Source organism: Lotus japonicus, chromosome 1 (genome assembly GCF_012489685.1).
Source record: "Lotus japonicus ecotype B-129 chromosome 1, LjGifu_v1.2".
Taxonomy (NCBI): Eukaryota; Viridiplantae; Streptophyta; class Magnoliopsida; order Fabales; family Fabaceae; genus Lotus; species Lotus japonicus.
Window position 1 is genome coordinate 76,600,356 of NC_080041.1, and position 27,647 is coordinate 76,628,002.

The 27,647-nt window shown below is 40.0% G+C and overlaps 2 protein-coding genes across 2 annotated transcripts; both read right to left on the minus strand.

The window, feature by feature from the left end:
* Positions 1–500: 500 nt before the first annotated feature.
* LOC130746793 (uncharacterized) lies at positions 501–2,153 on the minus strand. Its single transcript, XM_057599524.1, has 2 exons — positions 1,547–2,153; positions 501–520 (listed from the first exon to the last, which is right to left on the minus strand). Exons 1-2 carry the CDS (start codon positions 2,151–2,153, stop codon positions 501–503), a joined length of 627 nt encoding a protein of 208 aa, XP_057455507.1.
* Positions 2,154–17,032: 14,879 nt separating this feature from the next.
* Positions 17,033–18,542, minus strand: LOC130732062 (uncharacterized). Its single transcript, XM_057584187.1, has 2 exons — positions 17,555–18,542; positions 17,033–17,463 (listed from the first exon to the last, which is right to left on the minus strand). The coding sequence occupies exons 1-2, from the start codon at positions 17,855–17,857 to the stop codon at positions 17,137–17,139; spliced, it is 630 nt and encodes a 209-aa protein (XP_057440170.1). The 5' UTR covers positions 17,858–18,542; the 3' UTR covers positions 17,033–17,136.
* Positions 18,543–27,647: the final 9,105 nt, after the last annotated feature.

Below are 27,647 nucleotides of genomic sequence, written 5' to 3' on the forward strand. Positions count from 1 at the left end.
CGGTCGACATAAAGAATTACGGTGATCACTAAGTGGGACAAGCTTGATCCCCAAAGGGGCCTGCTGGAACCCTGATGGTGGCGGCGATTCCACAAATGGCCTTTGACGCCTGGGAATCACCCCCCGGAAAGTCTGATGTGATCGCCGGTCCCGTAAACGATGTGCTGGGTATGTCTCGCCAGAATACGACGAGCACCGTTAACTAGGCAAAAGTCTTGGGACCCCCAAATGGCCATTGGGACCCAAGCATTGTAAGCCCCGAGCGGGCAAAGCCCCGGGCGAAGCCCTCAAGAATGGAGGCCATTTATCCCGTTGTGGAAAATGTTAAAGTCTTGGTGGGGAAATACCAATCACATGACGCGTGAAAAAATAGCGCAAGATATAAGGTCGGCGAATGAATATTTGGCGAAAGCATTCCAACATGATTTACAAAATATCCAACGGCGATATAAAAGCTATGGCGAAAGGTTGCTTATATATATGAATGGCGGAAAAGTGCATTACAAGAGGGCGGAAAAGGCTAAGTTACATTAAAATTACATTATTCATTGTTTGTCTTTTCCTCCTATTTCTTCTTCTTCCTCTTCTTCTTCTTCTTCAGTCGCCATCCAGAGGTGTTGGTCAATCAGGGGAGGATCGTCAGGACCAACCAATCCTTCAGCGGTTATCTCTTTCATCACTCCCATAACGCTGAAGTCAAAGTTCGGGTACAAATGTTGGGCCTGATCTTTGGCAAGGTAGAAGCCGCGCTCGCGATTGTCAAGGGCAATGTCAGCGGCTTGTTCCTTCGCCTCAGTGGCTTTGGCTTTCTCCGTCGCCAGCTCGTCCTCTAGCCCTTTGATCTTTGCCAGTTGGGAGGCAATCTCAGCATTTTTTGTGGCGAGGGCCTCAGCATGAGCTTCGGTCGCTTTCTTGATCTCCTCGGACGTAGCCTGCATCACCGCCTCCATATCAGACTTCGCCAAGGCCAAGGACTCAGCAGACTTTTTCTCTTGCTCCGCCAGCGCTTTCCTCACTAACTCCAGCTCAGCGCGCAATGTGGCGAGCTCTGACTCCTTCGCAACCAGCACCTCGCCTCTGGCGATCAGGTCCTTCTCAGCTTGCTCTTTTTCCTTCTTGCAAGCTTGAAGACTTGCGTCAAGATCATCCGCTTCTTCCTTCATCAGCGCCAGCTGATCCTCCAGTTCGCCGATTTTAATCCCCGCCGTGCCAATCATCTTGTCGGCATAGACTTTGTCTTTTCCTGCCTGCGTCGCCAGTTTGTCGAAGCGTTTTTCCCAAGCAGCGGCGGCTTCCTGATGCTGAGCACTCTCGGCCTTCAACCGCTCAGCTTCAACGGTGGCGGCGTTAAACTTCTCAAACGCATGGGCAAAAATACACCCAGCACGTAGAAGACAAGCAAGGGTTTCCTCCTTGGCTTCATCAATACCCCGGCTCAAAACTTCTTTCTCTATGACTTCACGGTTGAGGCCGGTAAGCAAGAATTCTGAGGGTTCAATGGCGTTGGGAAGCATGTTGTAGTAGCTGGAGGAACCGCCCTCTTTACCAGGAGCTTGCTCGATCTGGGTAGCGGCGGCATCAGGAGAAGGCCCCTCTTCGCGGCGAGCTGGAGAAGACGCGGAGCGCCCATCATCTGTTGGGGGTGGGCTAGAAGGTGCGTCCTGGCGAGGAGGAGACTGGGGGGTTTCATTTTCTTTTCTTTTCTCCCCGGCAGGAGCATCAGACGACGCGGCAGCTGTTGTGGCATCAACGGTGACGGGTTTCTCAACAGTTAAGGGTTGAGAGATGTTGGCGGTTGTGTCAACGGTTGGTGATTGATCAGCAGAGGTAGTGGCAGCACCGGTGAGGGCGGCTGTGGCACCTACAGTAGTGGACTTGGCGGCGGCTGCGGAGGCCGCGTCCGCGGTAGCGGATTTGGGGGCCGGGACGGTGGTTGTCTCGGTAGCTGCGGCGACGGAGGCTTCAGTGACATTTTTGCCTTTGGACGCGGCGGCAGTGTTGGGCTGAGCGCCGGGGTTGGAAGAGCCGGCGACGGAGGAGACTTTGGCCAATTTTCTTCTCTTGGGGGCTTTGCCGCCCTCAGCTTGGCTCTCGGCACCGCCTCGCTTCTTCACGTCGCCCTCAACCTTGAACTTTGGGGAAAAGCGAGTCATTCTCCTCTCGCGGGCCTTCAGGAGCTCGGCGTTCGTGAAGTTCATATCCTCTGCAACAATAAAAAAAAATCAGTGACAACATAGGAGACGAGAAAGAAAATGTCGATAAGAAAACCAAGCTATGGACAACCTAGGTATTTGGGAGTCCTTGAGTGGTCAGCGCCCTCAAGGACTGTTGTGCAGTCAAGGATAGGAAGCGGGGCAAGGAGATTTAGAAAGGCTTTGTCGTTGGCGGACAAAGATTCCTCTGAAGGATCGGTAATCCCATTGGGCTTCTCCGTCCAGTAAAGAGGGAAAAGAGCGGTCCCATCCCTAAGGGTGAAGGCCTCTGGGTAGGCGGGGTGAACCGCCACACGAAAGTACTTCCGCGCGAAGGAGGACTTCGCGTTACTTTTGTGGGGATGCAAGCACTTCCGGCCGGCCCGGGCTTTTAGGGAAATCCATCCTCTGTTTTTGATGGACTTGGGGTCAACATCATAGAGGTAGAAGAAACTGGTGGGAGATGGGGCGATGCCAACCGCGGCGCATAAGATTTCAAAGCACCGAATGAAGGCCCAGGCGTTGGGATGGAGTTGGCAGGGAGCCGCGTTGATGTCGCGAAGGACGGTTTGGACAAAGGGCGAGAAAGGAAGCCTGATTCCAAGCTCGCTAAACATGTATTCATACGCAAAGAAAAAGTGGGATCACTTTACGTCGCCGTTTGGCTTATGAAGCCAGGGGCGATCCCCAGGACTGCAGATCCAGATCCTGAGTTTGGCGTTAAACTCATCGTCATTAGACAAACCACCCAGGGACCTCACGAATTGCACAATGAGATCGCTGTCCTGGAAAATGGAAGGTTGGTCTATAGCCTCGTGAGTGGGGGCTCTTTGGACTGGAAGGGGCAGAGTGGCGTAGGTTTTTAGTCGGTAAGGAGGGATCTCCGGGACCTCTAAACGGAGGCCGCCGGCGGCGGTGGAGTCAGGGTCGCTTCCGGAGGAGGAAGAGGAATGATTAGGGGAGGTAGGGTTTGAAGCCATTTTTAGAAGACAGCGAAGTGAAAGAAAGGAAAAGATGAGTATGTGTATGATGCAAAGATAAGGACAGTAGGACTCACCGGAGTAGGATGTGAAGAGTGGGTAGCGGAAAGGGTGATAAGCGACGGCTCCAGAACGGAAGTGGGCAGAGGGAGTTTGGTAAGCGATTAAGGAGGTGAAGAGAGGTTTCGGAAAGGGATGATCGTAGGGAAGAAGGGTTTTTATAGGAAAAGGAGGAAGGCTGGAAGTGTGACGCGTGTTGGACGCGTGTGGAAGATCGAGAGTCATGATGGTTTTTTGGGGAAGTGGGTTGCGTGTAATGGGGAGTTACTGCGCATGATGGGACAATTATGAAAAGTGAAATGACGGTTCCGGAGAAAGAGGGAAATTGATGTAACTGACGCGTCACGTGGGGCAGTCACGTGGGGCAGTTAGGAATTTGAAAAGTTTTTAAAATAGGGGAAAGCGCGAAAGGCCTCGCCACTGTAAAAACCAAACACCATCGCCTGACAGGAGATACCAGTGACAAAGTTTAGTCGCTCGCCGGGAATACTGCCAGTCAATGATTGGATGATCAGCACGTGGCCAATGCGCGCTACCTTTCCCGCCGGCGAACGATCATACACCTGCTCCAGCTGATCGCTCTCGCCGCTTGTGGACTTGTGGACTTGTGGACTTGCCGGCTCGGGTTGCTCGCCAAGCCAGTGGACTGGGTGACTAAAGGCGCTAGTCTCCTTTTGCTCATGCCATGTTGGCAACGTAGTTCGCTTTTCTTTTCTCAAGCCATGTTGGCAGCTTAGATCTCAGTATACAATAGGACACATGTAAAGGCATTTAAAAGACACACTTAGCTCTCATACTTCGAGCTCGGTGTCTTGTGGACTAGTGGACTGGGCGAGCCCCTAGAGGGGCAACGCCCAGCGTGTAGCCCGCCCCGAGGCGGGGCCCTAGCCTTAAGATGGGCCTTGACCTCGGAGGCCCAATTGGCCCAATAGATAGTACCCAAGCTCTATAAATAGGAGGTAGTTACCAATTGTAAGGGACTTTTGCTCATTTAATGAAATAACACATGAAATTCAGCATTCTCTCTCTCATTCTCATTCTCTCTCTAGCACAATTCTCCACTCTCTAGGTACTATCCCTATCTTCAATGTTCATTCCCAGAACACATACATTAGAGTCTCACACACTAAGTTTCACGTTTTCAGTGGTTTTATGTGTTTGGTGAATTGTTGGTGAATTGTTTTGTTGTTGTGGTAAAGTCGAATTATTATTCTTCTTAAAACTTATAATTTTCTGAAACAACAATAAGAATTATGAAACTGTCTTGAGAGCAAATATTATAATCACTCAGATTTTAAAGAAAAGGTGAAGAGTTTATAAAGCATAATCTGAATTGTTTACTTGCTCTTTGTTATGCTATATTTTATAGAATGTAAGTTCTTACCCTTCTGTTAGAATGATGTTCTATGCGACATCGCTCAGGTACAGGAGGTAGAGATGTGGCTCATGAGGAGTAGCTTCGGAGAGTCTTAGCTTATGTTATTATTATTATTATTATTATTATTATTATTATTATTATTATTATTATTATTATTATTATTATTATTATTATTATAAAATAAGTGTCTTGCTCTGTAATGTAACACTGGGTAGATATTTTACGTTACTTTTACACTTCTGTTAAGAGGATTTTATAACCTCTCCTTATAGAAGATGTTGAATGATTTTCTAAATTACGGTGATGTCGTACTGTTGATGGTCGAAGTGCTTATGAAATTCAGTTCTGAGTATGATGAATTTTATTGGAATATCATGAAACATAGACCTATTTAAATAAGTGATTTTATGCATCTTAGTATTATTTGGTTGGTTTAGAAATTTTATTGGCAGAAATAATTCATTCTTTGAAAAGCATATGAACTTATAAATTTTCAAACACAATTAGTTTTAATTTTAATGAGTTTTCGTGAAGAAGTGTAATACTCCCTTGATATGTTTTTGAAACTCTGATAAACGTTAATAAATGAAACAATGGGAAAAATGGGGTGTTACATTAGTGGTATCAGAGCATGATCGGCCAGTAGGCTATGTTTATTAAAGTGTTTAATTCCTTTTGTATTCGATATGTGTTTATGACACAATCGGTATTGTTTTGGAATTCTCAGGACAATGGTCCGAGTTGTTCGTTTAAGGAAATTTTCGAGGGCGAAAATTCTTAAGTGGGGGAGAGTTGTAACACCCCACTTTTCGTTATTAGGTTATTTATTAATTTATTTTAATTATTAATATGCTATATGGTAATTTGATAATTTATGTGATTTAATTAGATGATAAGGTCATTAAGTGATTTTATTAGATAATTAAGTGATTATGTGATGGTTTTAGGTTTTATAGTTAGTAGTTTGGAGTGGGGCCCATTGTAAGGGTATTTAAGGGTTAGGAGTGAATTGGAAAGAGAAAAATCAGAATTTGAGAATTGGAGAAGTTAGCAGAGCAGAAGAAAAGAAGCGTCAAAGAGAGAAGAGGAGAAAAGAGAAGAAAACCTAGAATTTGATCTTCAAGAAGAAAAGAGTCTAGGAGGCTTTGTACCGGTGTCATATAAGGTAAGGGTTTGAATTTACATTGTATAATTGTAGAATAACAGAGGTTGAGTTTAACATGAAGAAACCCCCAGCTTCTTTGAAAAATTCAGAACTGAGAGACTGTGTTGAGTGTTAACATGTGGTGAGCAAAATTGATTTTGAGCGAAATTGAGGTTCTGGGGAAAATTGGGTTATGTTCTGCCCGCAGATACCCTAACAGTCTGTGTTGTAGCGAGCTTAACTCTCTCTACAAAATTCCAAATTGAGTGTAACCAATTTTGTATGAAAGCTAACTCATAGGGTTACGTTGGGTAATATTTTCATAATTTTTCGATTGCTGGTTCAATACCAGAATCATTTGCAAGTTCATTCTGTTTCTGCCCGCAGACACCCTAGCAACCTGTGTTGTAGAGAGCATAACTCTCTCTAAAGAATTCAGAATTGAGTGAAACTAATTTTGTATGAAATCTAACTCATAGGATTATATTGGGTAATATTTTCATAATTTTTGGATTGATGGTTCAATACCAGAATTATCTGCAAGTTCACTCTGTTTCTGCTCGCAGACACCCTAACAGCCTGTGCTGTAGAGAGCATAACTCTCTCTACAGAATTCCAAATTGGGTGAAACCAATTTTATATGAAAGCTAACGTATAAGGATATGTTTGGTAAAATTTTCATAATTTTTGGACTGCTCATTTAGTACTAGGATTATATGCAAGTTTGCTATGTTTCTGCTTATTTCTGGGATTGATTCTGAAACTGATTCTGGTAATTGACGTGAAACATCTGATGATTTTGTGTTGCTAGTATGTTGGTGGAATAGTGAATGATTTGATAATTATATTGAAGTGTTATTTTGTGCAATTTTGGTGTGATTTCTGTGATGGAATTTGGTGAGAAAATAAGTTATATATTTGGGGCTGGAGTGGTCTCAAATTGCATGTTTTAATTTATGAGTTTTTGCACGAAATACACTTCATTTAGTCAAGAGGCAACGTGTCGGTTTTCATCGGAAAGCTGAGGTTTGTCCCAGAACTGGCGTGGTTCTGGAAGTCTGGAGTGGACTTCATTGGTGGTTAACTGTCTGGAGTGGACGCGGTGATACCGCTAAGGTTAACAATTGGTACCACATGCATACATTAGAGTCTCACACACTAAGTTTCACGTTTTCAGTGGTTTTATGTGTTTGGTGAATTGTTGGTGAATTGTTTTGTTGTTGTGGTAAAGTCGAATTATTATTCTTGTTAAAACTTATAATTTTCCGAAACAACAATAAGAATTATGAAACTGTCTTGAGAGCAAATATTATAATCACTCAGATTTTAAAGAAAAGGTGAAGAGTTTATAAAGCATAATCTGAATTGTTTACTTGCTCTTTGTTATGCTATATTTTATACAATGTAAGTTCTTACCCTTATGTTAGAATGATGTTCTATGCGACATCGCTCAGGTACTGGAGGTAGAGATGTGGCTCATGAGGAGTAGCTTCGGAGAGTCTTAGCTTATGTTATTATTATTATTATTATTATTATTTTTATTATTATTATTATTATAAAATAAGTGTCTTGCTCTGTAATGTAACACTGGGTAGATATTTTACGTTTCTTTTACACTTCTGTTGAGAGGATTTTATAACCTCTCCTTATAGAAGATGTTGAATGATTTTCTAAATTACGGTGATGTCGTACTGTTGATGGCCGAAGTGCTTATGAAATTCAGTTCTGAGTATGATGAATTTTATTGGAATATCATGAAACATAGACCTATTTAAATAAGTGATTTTATGCATCTTAGTATTATCTGGTTGGTTTAGAAATTTTTTTGGCAGAAATAATTCATTCTTTGAAAAGCATATGAACTTATAAATTTTCAAACACAATCAGTGTTAATTTTAATGAGTTTTTGTGAAGAAGTGTAATACTCCCTTGATATGTTTTTGAAACTCTGATAAACGTTAATAAATGAAAAAATGGGTGTTACAGGAGACAATAGTTGGAGTGCGTTTAGTACAACTCAATGGATTCTTCGTGAGCACATTGATTATGCCACCTTCCTATCAACGGATCTGTCACACATGCCAGGGATGGTGGATGTGGTTCGCTGGAGTCTTCCGCCCGCTGGTAGGCTCAAGCTCAATACGGATGGAGCTTGCAACCAAGCTGGAATGAGATCAGGCATGGGTGATCTTATTAGGGACTACACCGGTATGTGGGTGCAAGGATTCTACGCAAGTACTGTTGGTGGTGACCCTCTGAAGGCTGAAATTGAGGCCTTGAAGATGGGTTTGATCATGGTGTGGAATGCAAATTTGAGAAGTGTCATTTGTGAAGTGGATTGCCTTGAAATTGTGCACACTTTAGCTAGCAATAGCTTCCAGTTTCACACTTATGCTTCTGACTTTCTTGATTTAAAACTGATCTTGGACCGTGATTGGATGTGGATCTCCGGCATATTTTTAGGAGTGCGAATGAAGCAGCGGATTGTCTTGCAGGTCTAGGTAGTCGTCTCCAATGCTACTACACTAGTCTTGAGGCTCCTCCTCAAGAGCTTTGTCCCATCTTGGCTAGGGACTTGTTAGCCTTGTAATTTGTTTTCCTTGTCTTTTACTTTTCCGATGTAAAAAAAAAAACCAATTATCTTAAATAAAGATTAAATAAAAATTATGAAGATTTATACAATTTCAAATTCCTTTATCTTAAACATTATTAGTCCATCTAAGGTTGGAGTTAAACCTAAGAACTCTTAATTTCTTTATTTATGTTTCTTATTTTCTAAAATAATTTCACTTTAGTCATTAATCTTAACAAAATGGTGAATAGAACCTTAAAAATATATGGCATGCATTGATAAATGATAATATTTATACATAAGCATCCGTGGATCCAGAACACTTTTCGGACATACATGTTTGTGGCGGTTGCCACAATCTACATTTTACATTTGTAAAGAATAATTACGCACCCCGTGTAAGTTAGGAACTGCGACAAATATGTATGCTCGAATGGTGTTGGGTAAGGATGACACCCACGCGGGGCGGCGAGTGCCTCCTCACTTCCAGTCCCCATCCTCACTCCCCATTCCCGTGGTGAGGTGAATTTTCATCCCATCCCAAATCCCCACCTCCCAAGCAGGGACATATCTGTGTATAATGATGTGGGGGTATTTTCCCCCACCACATTTCTCAATTGTTATAATTTTCAATGGTATTAATATTATTTATGATATTTTAAGAGTAACTTAGTATAAGTATTGTCCCCACCAAAGTTTTATCTTAATAATTTTTAAAAAGTAATATGTTATGCTTTGATACAATCAACTTGCATGTGTATTTTGCCCCCACAATATATAATTTCTTGATCAGTCACTGCTCCCAGGGGTATCTATGAGGACCACTAACACATCATTGAAAATTAAATAAAAACTAAATTAAATACAAAAATACATAAATTTCTATAAACTACATATGAGAATGGAGCATCGCCAAATTCAATAAAAATATATAATAAAGTTCAAATAACATTGATAAAAATTCATCACATTATGAAGTCTGCAAAATAAAAAATTTGAAATATAAAGTCCAACATTCAATCCATAAAAAATGTGAAGTTAACACTCAAAATATATCATTAAGCATTCAACTCATCTGAAAAGTGTATTATTGAATTTTTCTATGTATACGGGGCAGTGATCCCACGATGCGAGGAGAGTGATTCCACCCCCGTCCCCAAATTTGTCACAGGAGGATTTTTGTCCCCATCCCCATCTCACGGGAAAAAATTCCCCAAGATCAAGGTCTCTAAATGGGACAATCTCGGAGGATTCCCATATACATAGGGAAATTGCCATCCCTAGTGTTCGGAAAGGATTTGGCTTGTATTTGAGTTTCTAATTCTACTTTCTATTCTTGATTTCTTTCTCTATTCTGGTGTTGTAACATGTTTTGTTTTTTTGAAATTAGGAATTTTTATATTTATTTTTTCAATAGGAAAATTACGAATTAGGGTTTGCTGTACTTTTTTTTTTTTGGATCTGGTAGGAACTTTTATTATTTATTTTTTCAACAGGAAAATTTGGAATTGAGGTTTGCAAATAAAACACAAATTCATGTGTCTGTGTTGAAAATTGAAGTAACAAAAAAGTGGTAGGATTTAGCAATATTAGAATGAAATGCATGAGCTATAAAATCGTATGGTTTTATTACATTGATGGTGGGTACAAAACTTAGATTCTTAGTGTTGCCACTCCTACATGGTGAGACACTAATGCATATTTATAGGCCGGAGTCACCGCTTTGATTATGGCAGTTTATTATATGATACAATTGGAACAATCTAGAGTTAGAAACATCAAGATAGTCTATGTGCTTTCTACAATAATGTAGATTTTAAACGATAATTCTAGAAACTTGCATCAATTCTTAACACTCCTCCTTGATGTAAGTTTCTCCAACTTGAAGTATAGTTCGCAGCTCTTTGAATCTTGCTCCTAGCAATACCTCTATGAATATCTCTGCTAGCTAGTCTTCATCTTGCAATAGTTGAACTTGATCTTCCAGTTGTCTTTGCTTCCACTGTTCATGTTCATGGTGCAATTTTAGCTTGCTTCACTTAGAAATCATTCTTCTTGCCTCCAACCCATCGACATGAAACTTATTGTTGTTGGCTATTTTATCACTCTCATCAAATCCAACTAGAGTCATTTTGTTGGACTTGGATTGCCTGGGCATGTACTCAAGCGGAACCTTAGAGGCCGTCGTCATTGTCAGGCGTGTGCTCCTTCTATATGAACTTGAGTCTCAGAGGCCCTTAGCTATTTTTTAGATAATAGATTTCACCAACAATAGAGATGGTGATAGATGAAGGTCGAGTGATATTAGCCATAGTTTAGAAAGTGTATAAAGGTGGGTTAAGAGTGCGGAGGAATTTATTATGCACATCTAAAAACTTGTGTATAGTTACACCAAACACTTTTGACCTATGATAGGAGGTTTAGCAGGTTTTTTTTAAAAAAAAATCAAAAATCATATATATTAGTAAATTAGTTAATGAATGATTAGGTTAATTAAAATAGTTAAAAAAAAAGTTGCCCAGAAACGTGGAAGCCGTTCAGAAACCAAGTTCTTCTCTTATTCAGATCAGTTTCTTCTTCTTCTTCTTCACTTCTTCTCTTCTTACCCAGAAAACCAACTTCTCCTCTGCAAATCAAAATTCGAAATTTTTGTGTTTGGCTTCCATCTCCTTCCACCAACATCAAAGTTTGTATTTTTACCCAGATCCACACCCTTAATAATCAGCAAAAAGAGCTCCATTAAGCAAATTCATTCCTGTTGCATGCGTTTAACAATAAATTGAGATGAATCTAATCGTTTTTTTCCCTTTCATTCATGCACACAACTCTGAGTAGAGTATTCTTGCATTTTTCCCCCATAAAACAGCAAGGATAAAAAGATCTAGAACCTACTTGCTTGACCGCTGCTTGTGTCCCCATGGAAGATCGTAACCCATTCAGTTAAGCTGGTCAATTTGAGCAATCAATATGGATATGAAGGAAGATAGAAAAACCCAGATCTTCTCGTTCGGTGTAAGAATACACAACGAAACCCAGCTCTGCGGCGAACACAGATCTGGGTTTTAGAGAGAGGGAGACTCAGATCCAATATGAACACAAATGGGTTTAAGTTATAAGCAAAGGAAAAAAAACCCAGATCTGCAACATGGACACAGGGGAAAGTGAGAAGAAAGGGATGTATTTTAGAGAGAAGAGGATGGATTTTGCAGAGATGGTGGGGATGGATTTTGAGGTTTGAATCTGGTGAAGAAGGGAGAGAGAAGAAGAACAGATTAAGGAAAAAAGAAAACACTTTGAAAATATTTATTAAAGACAAATGTTTAATTAAGAAAATATGAATTTTGATTTTTTTTAAAAAAACCTGCTATAGTGGGTCAAAAGTGCTTGGTGTAACTATACACAAGTTTTTAGATGATCATAATAAATTTTTCCTAAGAGTGCAAGGGTAGTTTTTAAAATAGTAGGTGAGTAGTATCACTACGCCCAGTGCATGACCGAACGCAGCTCTGATACCACTGTTGAAAATTGAAGTAACAAAAAAGTGGTAGGATTTAGCAATATTAGAATGAAATGCATGAGCTATAAAACCGTATGGTTTTATTACATTGATGGTGGGTACAACACTTAGAGTGTTGCCACTCCTACATGGTGAGGGGGAATTGGGTTTGGGGCCCTCCCTATGGGGCTCCGCGCCCCACCTCTTTTTTTTTAACCCATAAATGCCCTACGGGACTTAAACTTCCGTATTCACTAAAATAGAATACGGAAGTTTAACTTCCGTATTCTATCTCTGACAGTCATCACTTTTTCCACCATTACTCCTCCCTCCACCAACCCCTCCACCATTACTCCTCCGTCACCAACCCCTCACCGGCCCCCTTAACCCCCTCAATGCCTCCAGACCACCCTCTCTCTCACCCTCTCCTACCTCACTTTCATCCTCACTTTCATTCTTCCTACCACCACCACCAACTCCTTCATTGGCAAGCTCTCCACCATTGGATGCAAAAAGATAGCATTTGAGGTAAGTGTTGTTGGTTGTTTGTTGTATGTTGTTAGTTTAAGTAGTTGAAGTGGTTAGATTAAGTAGTTAGATTAAGTAGTTAGAATGATGATTTTCTGAACTCTGAGACGTGATAAAATACGGAATATAAATTTCCGTAGTTAATACGGACATTTATATTCCGTATTAAATACGGATTATAAAGTTCCGTATTGAATATGGATAATAAAGTTCCGTATTCTCTTCCAGGGATGACAGAATCATTTTTCTTTCATGAATCACAATTGATTGAAGTTGGATTGCACAATGGTCAACCTGAAGAGGCCACTACAGAGGTGCCACCACCAGCATTTGTACCCCCGTGTATAAGTATAGATGTCTCGCATTTATTTACAACTGATCAGGTATTCTTTGAACAGATTTTTGCTTTGTTTTGAAAGTGTAATATATCAATTCTTATTATGTCTTGATCACCCTTGTTTATGCCTTGTGTGTTGGGCATGCATCATTGAACAGATTTTCCCTACCCGTGATGATCTTATCAATTGGGTTCATGGAATTGCGATTGAAAATGGATATGTTGCGTTGATCACAAAGTCAGATAGCGGTGGGAATGGAAGCAGAAAAGCTTATGTCATGTTGGGGTGCGAGAAGCATGGTAAGTATGTTCCCTACAGAGACCCTGACCTTGTTCAAGGAACGGGAACACAAAAGACAGATTGTCCTTTTAGACTAAAAGGACGACCTATGAAAAATGGCATAGATAGAGATTGACGGCTAAAGGTGATGGAAGGTACACACAACCATGAACCAGCTAGGTCACTACTTGGCCACAATTTTGTTGGTCGTCTAAATTCCGAAGAGAAGGAGCAAGTGGAGAAACTGACAAAGAGTTGGGTTCCACCGAGAAAGATGTTGTTGACTTTGAAGGAAAACAATCCTTTAAACTTGACTACCATATCTCAGATTTATGGTGCTTGCAAGAGGTTAAGAAAATCCCTCCGCGGGTCATTGACAGAAATGCAACACTTGTTGAAGAAGTTGGACGGTGACAAGTACGTCCACTTTGAAAGACATGAGCCTGGATCGGAAGTCATTAGAGATGTATTTTGGGCTCATCCAAATGCTATCAAACTGTTCAACACATTTCCATATGTAGTGATTATGGATTGCACATACAAGACAAACAAATATAAAATTCCCTTGCTTGAGATTGTTGGACTGACTTCCACAGATAAGACATACTCCATAGCCTTTTGCTACATTTTTAATGAGGGCACAGATGACTACGTTTGGGCACTGGAGTGTATGAAGTCTCTATTAGCTGATCAAGCCATGTTGCCTAAGGTGATTGTTACTGACAGGGATCTTGCCTTATTGAGTGCTGCTAAGCAAAGCCTTCCCAACACTACCCATTTATTATCCTTGTGGCACATCAACAAGTGTTTTTTGGCAAAGTGCAAACTCTATGTTGGTACAGATGATTTTGCTGAATTGGTTATGGGGAAGTGGGGAGAGGTGGTGGATGCTGCAACAGTTGAAGAATTTGAAGTTAAATGGATGCAATTGTTTAATATGTGCAAGGACAAATACAGCAACTTTACCTCCTATTGTTCTACTACATGGTTGGTCCACAAGGAGAAATTTGCCATGGACAAATCATGTGATGCACTTTGGAACAACAACAAGTAACAGGTACAAAAATTATATGAGCTTAATTTATGCCTTGTTATATGCTTTTCATTTGATAGATTGTTTACATTGGAGACTTAATAAGATATCTATTTGTTGTTTGCAGGGCTGAGGGTGCACATGCCAGTTTGAAGAAGATGTTGCGGGATTGCAAGGGTGACCTGGCCACTTCTTGGGATGCGTCGCATAGTTTGACATGTAATCGACATACTGAAATATTAGCATCGTTTGAGCGCACTATTCACAGAATTGATCACATTTTCATGTGCCCATTTTACACAAATATTAGAGGATTTGTGTCTAACAAATGCCTGCAGCTCCTTGATGCTGAACATATAAGAATGAAGTCCTACGGCGGATGCGATTGCTTGTTGAGAGAGACTCATGGACTACCTTGCGATTGTGAACTTGCAGGTCACCAGTCAACCACTCTCTTGTCAATTAATTCTATTTGTTATTGAAAGTGACACTTTTGTGAACTTGCATGTTATGAAAGAATTCCATATGAGGCAATTCATCCATTCTGGAATAGACTGAGTTGGGAGCATGTACCTGAACCTGTTGCAGATACTATCAGCAACCATATTTGCGGCATGAACCATGGAGATATGCAACCAGAAGTTGAGGCATTGACACATTATTTCAGTTCTTTGGATACTGGAGGGCAGAGTATGGTAAGGAGGAAGCTTCAAGCGATCTATTGTCCTGAAAACAGTTCACTTTGTACTCCTGAGGTTCAGATAAGGTCCAAGCGCACTCTTAAGGCGAATGAAAGAAAACCACCCAAGGTTAAAGCAATAGGATCCTTGACTCGTGATCCTTCAGGTTTTGAACATGTTGATAGGGAGATCAAAGAGGCAAAGAAGGCTTCGCAACCACCAAAGAAGAAGAAGCGTGTGAAGAAGTCTGATACAAGCTATTTCATGGGTAATTTTCCATCCTTTTTCCACCCATATATACACACAGTTCAGAATGTTGAGGATGATGGTAACTGTGGCTATAGAGCCATTGCTGCATTACTGGGACTACCATCAGGTGAGGAAGGTTGGTCATGGGTTAGGGCAGCGTTGATAGACGAACTTGAACGACACAGAGGGTTGTATGATGAAATGTGGTCCAGACATGTGGTTAATGCCTTACATTCCCGACTCACTCTTCCACCTGGTCATCCGGCTACCGAGGATAAATGGATGCAACTGCTAGAGATGGGATACCTTGTAGCAACCAGGTTCCAAGTGGTTTTCATATCCATCTCCTCTAAGGGTTGTTGGTCATACCTTCCACTAAGAGGAGAAGGTCCACCTCCTGTACATCGTGTTATAGCTGTTGGTCATGTGATAAATCACTTTGTACAGGTATTTTTTTATTGCGTACACTAATATCCAATTTGTGAATTAATTTGTTGTATTTGCAAGTTATCTAATTTTATTGTTATTCTCTATAATGTAGCTCCATCTAACTCCTGGACATTCTATGCCGCCAATTGCTCTCCAGTGGGAACGGTATGTTGATCCTATATCAGTAAGCTGGTGCGTCCAATATGATACACGTTTACGCAGGTTCACATCAGAATTCGAAGCTTGGCTTGTTACTTTTGGTGTTCCTCTTAGTCACCAAAGCTATGTAGACATCACCTCAGACTGACACCACACTTTGTGTAATATTCATTTGTAAACGCTCTGTAATATTAATCTGATGGGCCTTTCCCTTATGTTGTTCATTGCTGCTTTTAATAATAGTAATTTGATGGTCATTGTTATATTGATGGGCCTTATTATTTTGATGGACATTTTATATTAAACATCAGTTGATTGAAACAACATCAGGGATAATTAACATAGACAACCTGACATTTTCATCAGAGTCCTGTCATTTCCAAGCACTCCATCATCAGAGTCATGTCATTTCCAACCACTCCGTCATCAGAGTCTAGTCATTTTCATCCACTAAATGACGAACTTGAAACCTGACATTATTCTCTACCACCAAACAATCCCAACCACACTTGTACTATCCACCAAACACCATAAATCTTTTAACCATTCTGCTATAAGTCTATCTGGTTTCTCTATTCGTCTTCTTCATCCCTTTCTTCCTGTCTTGCAACGAAGTTAAAAAAAACATACCATGGAACAGGGCCTGAATGCATTCATCCGCCGTTGCAAACGTCAAGGCAACACTTCTAGCAGCTCTCGTCCTCTCATTCCTGGCCCAGCTGGCGCCGTCCAGGCTGTCATGTATGCCCGTAGATCCAACACTAACACACTACTCATTCCGACCCAAGAAATTGTGAGGCGTGCGCTCGAAGACAGATCAACAGAAACTGATCCTGATTTCAATTCAAATGCTTGGCTTTCAGCCCTGCAATTGGTGGAATCTGCCACTCCGCTGGGCACAATCACAACGAATGTTGAGAGAGTAGAGAGTGTTGTTGCTGTTATTAAATCATGCACTCCCAATGGTTTCGGAGATGCCAAAGTTACCCTCAAGGTATTTCCTCGCTTTTGTCCAGCTTCTTTAACCGTACATTTTTTGCCTCCCTTTCTCTCACGATTGCATCGATTTAGGACCCTATGGGCACCGTTGACGCGAGCATCCATCGCAAGGCGTTCACTGACAGCGAATTTGGAAATGCCATAACTGTTGGATCTGTTCTCGTTCTCCAAAAGGTCTATCATCTATTACCTAAACATTAATCTTGCTTCCTTTGAATAAGTACGCATGGTGGTTTTAAATCTGCAATTTACTTGCAGGTTGCTGTGTTTGCACCTAGTAAATCTGTTCGTTATCTGAATATAACATTGCCCAACGTAGTCAAAGTATTTCCACAGGATAACGGACCCCACGACTTCATCAATATCACTAAGGATTAATTTAGTTTTCGTGTTGCTTCTGAATAATTTCGTGTACCCTTTGAACTGCTTGCCATGGATTATTTATGTTACTTATCCTGCCTTTCATTATTTACGGTGTAGTTATACAGGTTTTTTTTCATTATAAGAGTCTAAATATAATAAGTGGAAATAGAAAGCATGGTTAATATAAAGAGAATCCATACAAAGCGTCACATGTCATAATATAAAAGTACACAAAAAATATACAAATATACAGTCAATCACTCGCCCCGACCCCTACCGCCCCCCCTACGACCTCTAGGTCCACGGGCTCTGCCTCCACGAGCGCCCTCTGCAGGTGTACCGTCTCCACAGGCTCTGCCTCCACGAGCTCTGCCTCCACGCGCTCTACCTCCACGACCTCTGCCTCCTGCAGCTCCAGCTCCTCGGACAGCAGCAAAGGCTACTCCCTGGGTACCGATGAAGGCGCTGGATCTAATAAGATCCAGCGCCCTCTCAGTGAGGGATCGGGCATGCGTGCCAACTGCAAGAGCATCTGGCACCTCCAGTGACTGCTCCAACAAGTCCACGGCCCGACGCACAACCGTCTGCAAAAATAATGTACATACATGTGAGGGTACAAATAAAATATCATGAACAAAAAATCACAATTAAATGAAAAATAAAATTCAAACTTACCACAGCACTGAACTCCTCCCTCCTATCATCAGGGATGATGAACCGATGGGACACACCGCTATACCACCTCATGTAATCATCCACAGCCTCTCCCGAATAAGTAGCAGGGATCCCCTGAGGGCGCATGTGCGGCACAAAATCAGCATAGGCAGCATCTGCGGTCTCAGCAAGGGACCCAGTCGTCTGGATCTCAGAGGGGTGTCGAGGGACATCCTGTATGTAGCCAAACTGGCGCAGAACCCTCTCTGGTAGATGTCGTCGAACAACAAGGCCAAATGGCGTCCGGATGTAGCCAGAATACATGGCCCTCTGATCCCGTGGTCGATGAGCCCGATGGTCCTCAAATGGGGTTCATATAATGTCATCCACCGTCAGCTCATCGAGCATGACTCGCCTCTCATCGAGGCCTGCATGCCCGACCCGGGACGTAACCCACCGCCGCGCCCTAGGCTGGTCCTGCGAGTAGTCTGGATCCGCCCTCCGGATAATGACGCGGTCAGAAAGGTACTCGTAGGCCCATCCTAGCAGGAGTGAGCTGAAACCTCCCATCTGGGCCGTCCCCCTCCTGGACGCTCGATCAAGCTGGTCGTACAACGTAGCGAGCGCAATCGCGCCCCACGCGTACTCGGACACTCGACCAAGATCCTGCAACATCCATATCCAGTACACGGTCGTGTGGTAGCCTGTGCCTCTGGCACGACATCAGCATCAACATCAGGAGGAGGAATACTATCCTCGTCGGATGACTCCTCGTCGGATGACTCCTCGCCGGATGACGACTCGCCTGATGACTCCTCGCCTGGTGACTCATGGCGAGATAACTCAACCATGGGAGACGGCGGAGTTGGAACTGGATCAGTAGGATCAACTGGAGCCGAAGACTCTACCATGGGCGACTGCATAGAATCAACTGGAGCTGGAGCTGAAGCCTCAACCGCCTGAGAGGTTGCAGCATGATCGCCGCGCGGAGCCCCATAGGGGGGGCCCCAAACCCAATTCCCATGGTGAGGCACTAATGCATATTTATAGGCTGGAGTCACCGCTTTGATTATGGCGGTTTATTATATGATACAATTGGAACATTCTAGAGTTAGAAACATCAAGATAGTCTATGTGCTTTCTACAATAATGTAGATTTTAAAAGATAATTCTAGAAACTTGCATCAATTCTTAACAGTCTGTTATGAAAAAAGTGAAGGTTGAATGTAAAGGAGTTCCTTTCCTGTAGAGGGTCCAGCGTACCAACAAGAACAAAGAACGAGAGTGCATTTTTCGTTCCACGAGACAGAGAGTTGTTGCTCTGTTAAGTCAACATATAATCTGGCCTAAGCCTGATTCAGCACACCGGAGTCTCGTGGTTTTCCGGGGCTCTCTCTTTGTTAAGAACCAACTGAAACAAACAAACTAAAGGGACCATCCATCAATCAATAGAGGAACTAACTTGGGCAACATTCTTCCATCACTTTATGGCAACAGTCTGTTATGAAAAAAGTGAAGGTTGAATGTAAAGGAGTTCCTTTCCTGTAGAGGGTCCAGCGTACCAACAAGAACAAAGAACGAGAGTGCATTTTTCGTTCCACGAGACAGAGAGTTGTTGCTCTGTTAAGTCAACATATAATCTGGCCTAAGCCTGATTCAGCACACCGGAGTCTCGTGGTTTTCCGGGGCTCTCTCTTTGTTAAGAACCAACTGAAACAAACAAACTAAAGGGACCATCCATCAATCAATAGAGGAACTAACTTGGGCAACATTCTTCCATCACTTTATGGCCCCCACTTGGGTTACAGGCATGAGTTACCACACCCGGCAATTGTTACACATAATTGCTCATATATAAATTACTCACTCAACCTTTAATGTACTGATGTGGGACTCGGTTATGTTAAATGTAATAATAGCACCTTACACAAATTAAATGCAATGATCAATGATATTTGTCTTCACTGGGTGCTTAATTCCAGGGTCTTTACTCTTTAGTATTTGTGGGGAATACTTGTTATCAGCTCTGTTTTCTTCGTTCTTTAGTTTCGGGGTTAACTTTTGGTCTCTTCAAGAAGAGTCAAGGAAACCAGGAAAACAAAAGGGAAGGTAAACTGGCAGACACAGCTGCAGCAGGGGAACTGATAAAAAGAAGAATACACTGCTACAATACGAATGGACATACCAATGGAACCTTGGAATACCCCTATTATTTTCTCTCCGTCCCAATCACTCTTTCGGTCACATCAAATATCATGTATATCATTTTTCTTTTTTCTCTTGGTGCTAGTGGTCTACGCTCATTAATTGTACACTAATGCCCATTTAAGTGTGATGTTTTGAGATTACAATTTAAAAAGCTGAAAAAAGATTAAAAAACAATTTTTAAAAAGAGTTTGTACCAAACAATTTTTTTCTTTCTTTGCTTTTGCTGAAAACAGTTTTACAAAATAGAAATCAAACAGACTCATTATCTATTTTTGTTTTTCGTCATTAAGTCACAGATCTTTGCATCTTTAAAAAAATAGGTTTATTATCTATTTTGAAAATAGATATCTAATTTGATATCTAATGTGTTTTTTTTTTGAACGAATCTAATGTGTTTTGAAATTAGATAATGAGTCTGTTTGAAACAAAAATAGGTTTATTATCTATTTTCAAATAACTGACATTTCACCTATGCTATTAGACTTAATTTTAACACATCAACATGTTTGCTTATGTCTCATTTCTAATATTTTATCGCATTTGCATCTTTTTGAATGCACACAACTATTTCTTTCTCTTTCAAGTGAATATCTATAACTTCTATCAAAAACAAGTTTAATGTCATTTATCACCACATTATTTGTACCATTAATCATTGATCATCTATTAGTATTTTTACAACTCTAATTGATAAATGACTTTTATATCTCTTAGTAGATTTTCCCCTAAATTTTTGTTACTTGGAGGGGCTAGGCCCTGAAACAAAACTAAAGCTAACCAGGAGCAAGAATAGGTGAATAGGGCTTGACTTCCTTAAATCCCGGCTAATAAACCCAAGAATCTCTCATGGGGGAGCTAAACAAACGAAAATCGAAAGGAAAGCCAAGCCCAACATGGGCTAAATAATCTGCAAGAGAATTCGACTCCCTAAGACAATGTTTAATTTGAACCAAACACAACAATGGGTGTAATCTTCTGATCACCACATTTGTATAAGTGATAAGAGGATTTTTACCACACTATTTTCAAATCCCTCAAGATTCAATTGTAGTATAATCATTAAGCAAGAAGTTTCAAGATTTTGTGAAAGTTGTTTTGATTAGTAACCAATCACATGAAAAACTAATTAAAGCAAGCAAGAATAAAAGTGGATGAATAATGTGTCTTTCACACTTCTTTTTGAGGTGGAAGGAGGAGAGATATAGGAAGAAAAAAAAAGTATGAGAGAGAAAGTATGAGATGTGATAAATGATAAGAATAGAGATAGAAATAAAAATGGGTGGAAATGAGGTGTATAAAAATAAGGTATGAACGTATCATTGTTGATGGATTGAAATTAGTTGATAAAATGGTTGGGATCAGAATTCCTCCTTAATCAACTCTTCAATATTCTTATGAATCCACCTATAAATCATGCTCTATCTTTGATTTCATCACATCAGTTCTTATGATCTTCATAGTTCCCTCATAAAAGATCATCAGCTCACTTTCTAACTATCAATCCCTCGAGTAATTAAGAAAGCAAGTAGCTTTTAATTGTTTGACTATTCAACTAACCCTAGATTTCAATAGATGATTTTATCTAGTTCAGATTTAAACAAGTGGTTCCCACTAATTGATCAAATCTAAAATCAAGTTCTAGTTGATCAATCTAAAACTAGCATTAAGAACAAGATAAATTATCGAAATCATCAAATAGAAACATGAGTTTATAGATGGAAATCTACATCCAAGGCAAGATATCACAAACAATCCCAACACAAAAAGGGCTTTAGCTATCCATAGTCTTGGATGCTACAAAAGCTTACAAGAGAAAACTATAAGAAGAAGATGAAGTTATGTGTCGTCACCGCCGTGTCTCCAGCCCGTTAGGAAGTTTGGGAACCCTAGGACCTTCATTCATCTCCTTAGAGCTCTATTTTTTCTCAAGTGATTCTCTGTCTAAAATCTCAGTTATGTGCACAGCTTCCTATAGAAAAGACTTTTGTAGTAATTTTCATTAGACAGAGCGCCCGACGGTCTCTGAGATGCGCCCGACGACCATGAACTCTTCAAATTTTCTCTTATTCACCAAAGCTTGCATCTTCTCCTACAACATATTTTGATATTACAATCAAACTTTGTGCAGATTCTAACTCCATTTCACATATCAACAAGTTCTAATCCAAAAGAGGGTGAAGTGGATAAGGATATTTCGTTATTCACAAAGATAAGTTCCCAAGTTGCACATTGAAACTAGGTAAATATGAAACTTATCCATAATGGTGAGACTTGTAAGACCCTAATTTTATTATTATTATTATGAATTTGAAATAAATAATAAGTGTGGAATTTTAGTGAAGAATGAGTTTTATTGATTGATTATGCGTGTGAAAATTGTATGAAGGGTATGGAAATGTTATTATTTTGAAATAATAATGTTTGTATGTTAGAAAATAATTATTTTGATGAGGTTTGGACCTCAATATGGTGTGATGCGTGTTGCTTGAGGGCCAAGGAAGGGGCTGGCCGAGTTTTTGAAAGAAAGGATAAGGAAAGATTCTGTCTTGATTTGTTTTGCTTGATTTTAGGGAAAAATCTGGTTAAAGAGGGAAAGCTTGAGGTTCTAGATAAGGAAGGGAGTTTAAATCTTTTATTTAAATTCATATATTCAGTCTTTTTTTAAGAAAAAGGCTGAATATTATTTATGTTCATTCAAATAATTAGGAGATAGGAGAAAAATTTGAAAAAAAACCCTAGTTTGGGCTTGTGAGGCTGCGAGTTTGAGGGCAGAAGGGGGAGGAAGTATTTTCTTTTCAACCAATGAATAAAAACTGAATTAGAAAGCATACTACACATATTGTCACACATTTCATTCACCAGAAGAGAGAATAGAAAAGAAAGGCTTGAGAAAGTGAGGGGAAGCCGCCGCTGCCAACCCTAGGAGAAGAAGGAGAGAAGCCGCGAGAGAGAGAGAGAGAGAGAGAGAGAGAGATCAAGGGAGAAGAGAGGGAGTCGAGCAAGGGAGGAAGAGCAAGGATCATCTCTTCAATCTTCATCTTTTCTTCTCAAGTTTTAGGCCAAAGTGATGGTTGTTCTAGTTGGGTAAAGTCTAGGCAATTGCATGCTTAAGATCTTGTGGTTTTTTGTGAAAGCTTGTGAGTTTTGATGATCTTTAACATGTGAGACTTGTATGAGTGATTAGAGATCTTCTTATGCATGCTTAGAGTGAAAATTTTCTGTTTTGTTATGCCTAAAGGTGATTGCCATGATTTAGTAATAATTATTAGGCGAAAACATGTAAGAGTTGATGTATGTAGTGAATCTATGATAACATGCATAAGATGAATCTTTTTGATGATGTACTTGATGAAGTGCTTGCTGAAATTGATATGTGAGGCATGATATAGCATGGAAATGAGTTCTTTGATGCCCTATAACTAGTCATGGCCGAAACCCTAATGAACAAGGGTTAGGCGAGTTTATCTTTGATTAACATGAATCGATGATATTGCTGATTTTATTTATGGCATGAAAAGAAGTATGATAATATGATTACTTGATGAATGATGTTGGTGTGGCCGAAGCCCTATCTTCTTTAGGGTTTAGGCGTTTGTTTTGTTTACTTGATGAGAGATGCATGATGCACTACAGCATTTTTCACTTTAGACCACGCTAAATTCTTCAACGGAGAAAAAACCGTGGCCTGAGTATAGTATTTGCCACGGTTCGATAACTGTGGCAACTTGATGACCACAGGTGATGAAAACCGTGGCAACGTACGTTTTATTCCACGGTTCAATAATTGTGGATGATTGACGGCTACGCCTTTTGCAACCGTGGAAATCTTATCCCACATACAACCTTGTGCAGCCGTGGCATAAACATTTACATATTTTTTGACAGAAAAAATTCCTTCTGCCATAATTTTTCATTAAATTTTTTTGAAAGTAATAAAAGAAGAAAAACCCTGACTGTCAAAAAAAAAACCCCAAATCAAATCCCTAACAGCACACTCTCATCAGAACTTCACGATGACAAAGTGAAAGATTATGAACCCTAGCTTTCTCCATCTCGATTGATCGTGACCCTCCTCCCTCCGCTGGGACCGCTCACTGGCGACGTCTCATCTCACGCGACCCTTCTCCCTCCACCGATTATCTTGAGCGATTTCGATCTTGAGCGACGTGAGCCATCACCCTTGCCATGCGTCCGGTCTTCTTCCTCTGCGACGAGAGCAACAAGATCAACCATCAACCCCACTGATTCTCATCTCGTGGATAAAGAGGGGTTCAATGTGTTGACTGGTATTCTCCGCTTGTTCTCCATGGGTAACCCTCTTTATCATGTACACCCTCTCTTCTTCTCATTATTCATTAGGGGTTGAGTGTGTTTTTCTTTTTTCATATTAGATGTTAGAAATTACAGGGTCCTTCTGTGTTGCTTGGTTCTATGCATTATTTTGTTTGTTGAAGTCAGTGTTTGTTTTAGTTTGATGATGATGCTCAATTTGGGCATCGATCCTGGTTTGGAGGATTCTCTTATGCATATTTAGTCCTCTTTTGCCATTGTTTGTGTTTGTGATTTTAATAGTTTTTAGTTCAGTTTCAGCTCCTGTATGGACCAGTTTTAATCAAAAATTTCTTGTGTTTTTTAGAAGATTTCTGGAAGCTTTGAGCTTTTGTTTAGTCTCTAAATCTAGGAGTTTATGGAGGGATAAGTCTTTTGTAATATTCTTCAGCTGGGGGTGCAGAGAAGTAAGGGTGAGGACCATTTTCATTTAGCCAGTTTAAAGAGGTAAACTCTTCCCTTAGTTTTCTTTAGTTATGTTTTGAGTATTTTGTGATGGAACTGTTATCTTTATATTTTCCTTTTTACTTACATATCATTATTCAAAACTATACATAGGTTTCTTAAACTAGCCCAGTGAAAAATGGGCCATGTGATGAGTAGTTGTGATATATCAGGAAGACTGGTTCTAATAGCAGTAGTGACAAATAGATTTTCAGATTGTGGTATCATAAAATCACCTATTGGCAAATATATATTTTGAGAGAGTTAAAGAGGGTTTTGATAGTATAATGAATTCATAAATTTAAGAGCATATAAGATATTCACATATGTGCCTCAGAATAATTTGCAATTGCTACTAGCTTTCTCTATGGACATTACCTTTCATATGTTTGAAATACTTGGATGCAAGTACTAGGAAACCATTGATAGTGACCGCGATTAGAAACTTATAGAACGTCACATTCCTTCCATTCTTGATAAGGTTCTAACTTCTAGTTGATAAGATCTTTAGGATTTTAGTCCAGAGATATCAGTTTCAATTTTCCCTTTAATTCCTCTTATGTTTCAGGTTTTTACTATGCTTATGGGATGGGAATTGAATTGAAGACCTTCAGAGAATATACTTTCTTTGTTCAAGGTTCAATGTCTTCTGGAATTGAAGGCTTCTCTTGACATAATATTGGATGAAAGATTTTTCAAGAATGAAGCTTTTAGTAATACAACTAAAGATGCATTTGAACATCTCATCAATCTTTGTTAGGTACTATGTTTCTTGTGTGTTGTCATGGTGTTAAGCATCCCCTGTTGCTTCAATTATTACTTGAGTTAGACATGTATGATTTAGATGCAATTTGGTTTGTTGAAAAGCTTACACACCAAGCTTTAAAGTGGTATAAGTTTCAGATCCAATTTGAGCTGATATCATTCTGAATTCAAGTTTTTTCTGCATAATTCCGTTGCTGATCCAGTTTTGACAATGGTTAGTATTTTGCGCATAAATTTAGTTAGACATGTTGGATTTAAAAATAGTTTGTTGTCTTTGAAAGAAAAACACTATGCTTGAAAATGATGAGTTTCATATCGAAATTTATTTTCATTCAATACCAATTTGAATCAAAATTTAGTCTTCATGTGGTATAATTCGCTTGCTGTGTGGTTTCTCACATCGGTCAATTTTTCTTGCATAAGTTGTGCCATACACATTAGAACTGAGTGTCGCTTTCTTTGTTAGAACCATGAAACTTGCATTTATCAACCCAACATAGAAAAATCAAGCAGCAAGATATATGATGCTTGGTTTAGATGTGCAATTGTAAGTCAGACTACAAGATAGATGACTCTAGAATTTTCAGTCTCCATGTGAATTGAGATATTTCTTAGTTACATCATTTGATTTCATAACAGGTTTTTCTGGTTTTTGTGTTGAGAATTGGGCTGATTTAGGCATGGCAGACAATAGCCAACAAATTAATGATACTTGCACAGATATTGATACTGATGATAAATCCATATGGGTATCCATTTCTCTAGTAAGTTTTGACTTTTTCAGACTTAGTTTTCTTACTAGGCTTGCATTTTTGTTGTGCAATTTATGCTGTTTTGTTATTGTATGAGAAATTTGCTACAATTTTACTGGAGCTAAATAATGTTAGTGTGAGTATAAGACTATAAGTGTCTGCTGGTTTAAGCTTGAATTGAGTTTAACGATACAGAGTTACATTTTCAATTTTCAATTTTAAGTGCAGCAGATCCATGTTTTGGATGAATGAATGAGTCTTAATGACCTCTGATAATGTTTCTCAACTTTGTATTTGTGCAACAGAGTTAATAACGAGACACATATGGTTTACCACTTCAAGGATCAGATGAAGTCCAATCCCGAAGATCAGAAGGTTTTTATTTTTGATCAGGTCCAAGTCCAACTGCTTGTAGCTACTGATTGTATGTTCCATAAGTGATGTATTATTTTTATTGTTTATTCTTATACATTAATATAGTTGTCCCCTTAAGTTACAGGTGGATTTGAATCTTGAGATGGTTGGTCAGAGATGTTAATTAACTTTTTAAATACTAGAGATGTTATCCACTATAGTTATTCATTCTTATAGTTATCTTAACTTACATGTTATTTGGGGTAATCCAAGTTGTCGTTGTTAGAAGACATTATAAACAATCATGCATAAGAATTGAAATATCATGAATTTTGAATATAATGGGTAGGACATGGGGTACATTGGAAGCGCAGGTGAAAAAAATAGCTTAAAAGGTTCTAAAAAGCAACTGGCGTATGAACATTTCTAAAAAACCACTATGATACAACGGTTAAAAAACTGTGGCAATAAAGGCATTAGTAACCGTGGGATTTAAGGCACAAAGAAACCGTGGCATATACTTGTAAAAAAACCGTGGTTGAAATTTACAAAGCCACGGTTTGCCAAACGCGGTATTATATAAACCGTGGCATTAAGGTTTTGAGCAAACCGTGGCTTTACCTTGACAAAACCGTGGCACTTGAGCTTGGCCACGGCCACATACACTGCGACACGGAAACCGTGGCAAAACCGCGGTGTAAGCTTTCAACCACGGTTTTTTGACATGAACCCGCGGTTTTTCGTCCGCGGCAGAAGGCAAAAAATGTTGTAGTGATGATTTGATGATCTTGTGAGGAGAAGGGATTAAGCCTTAGACCTCTTGTTATTGTGCTATGTATGATGCTTTAATGGTTTACCTCTATAACATGACATTAGTAGTAAAGCCTAGAGATGCGACTTCGCTTGCAAGTAGTGATGTGATTGGTTATAGTGCTAGGGTATAGGCTATGGACCATGAGAACGATGGTGCTGTTAGAGACAAACGGTTACTTGCACGCGAGGGTGAATTTGTGGATTGACTGTGTGGTCTCCACGTGATAACCATGATTAAGTCATGGGATAAGGATTGACTGTGTGGTCTCCTTGAGGTGGTTGTGTGAATGGTGAGGACGTTAGTGTAACTAAACCTTAGGTTGCTAACTTGAGATGTGAGATTATGAGACTCTTGTTAATCGTATGCTTATATTTGAAATGTGAATATTTGTGAGTCTTGCATGGGAACTGATCCTCATTTATGTGTTTACTTGTTGTTCTGGGGGGGG

Excerpts from the sequence above, each read along its gene's own strand:
- LOC130746793 (XM_057599524.1), bottom strand. The coding sequence starts at position 2,153 with ATGACTCGCTTTTCCCCAAAGTTCAAGGTTGAGGGCGACGTGAAGAAG. Across the intron at positions 521-1,546 it reads CCAGATCGAGCAAGCTCCTG|CCTTTTCCGCCCTCTTGTAA; the intron begins GTAAAGAGGGCG and ends AATGTAACTTAG.
- LOC130732062 (XM_057584187.1), bottom strand. The coding sequence starts at position 17,857 with ATGTATTCTGGCTACATCCGGACGCCATTTGGCCTTGTTGTTCGACGA. Across the intron at positions 17,464-17,554 it reads GGGAGGAGTTCAGTGCTGTG|ACGGTTGTGCGTCGGGCCGT; the intron begins GTAAGTTTGAAT and ends TTATTTTTGCAG.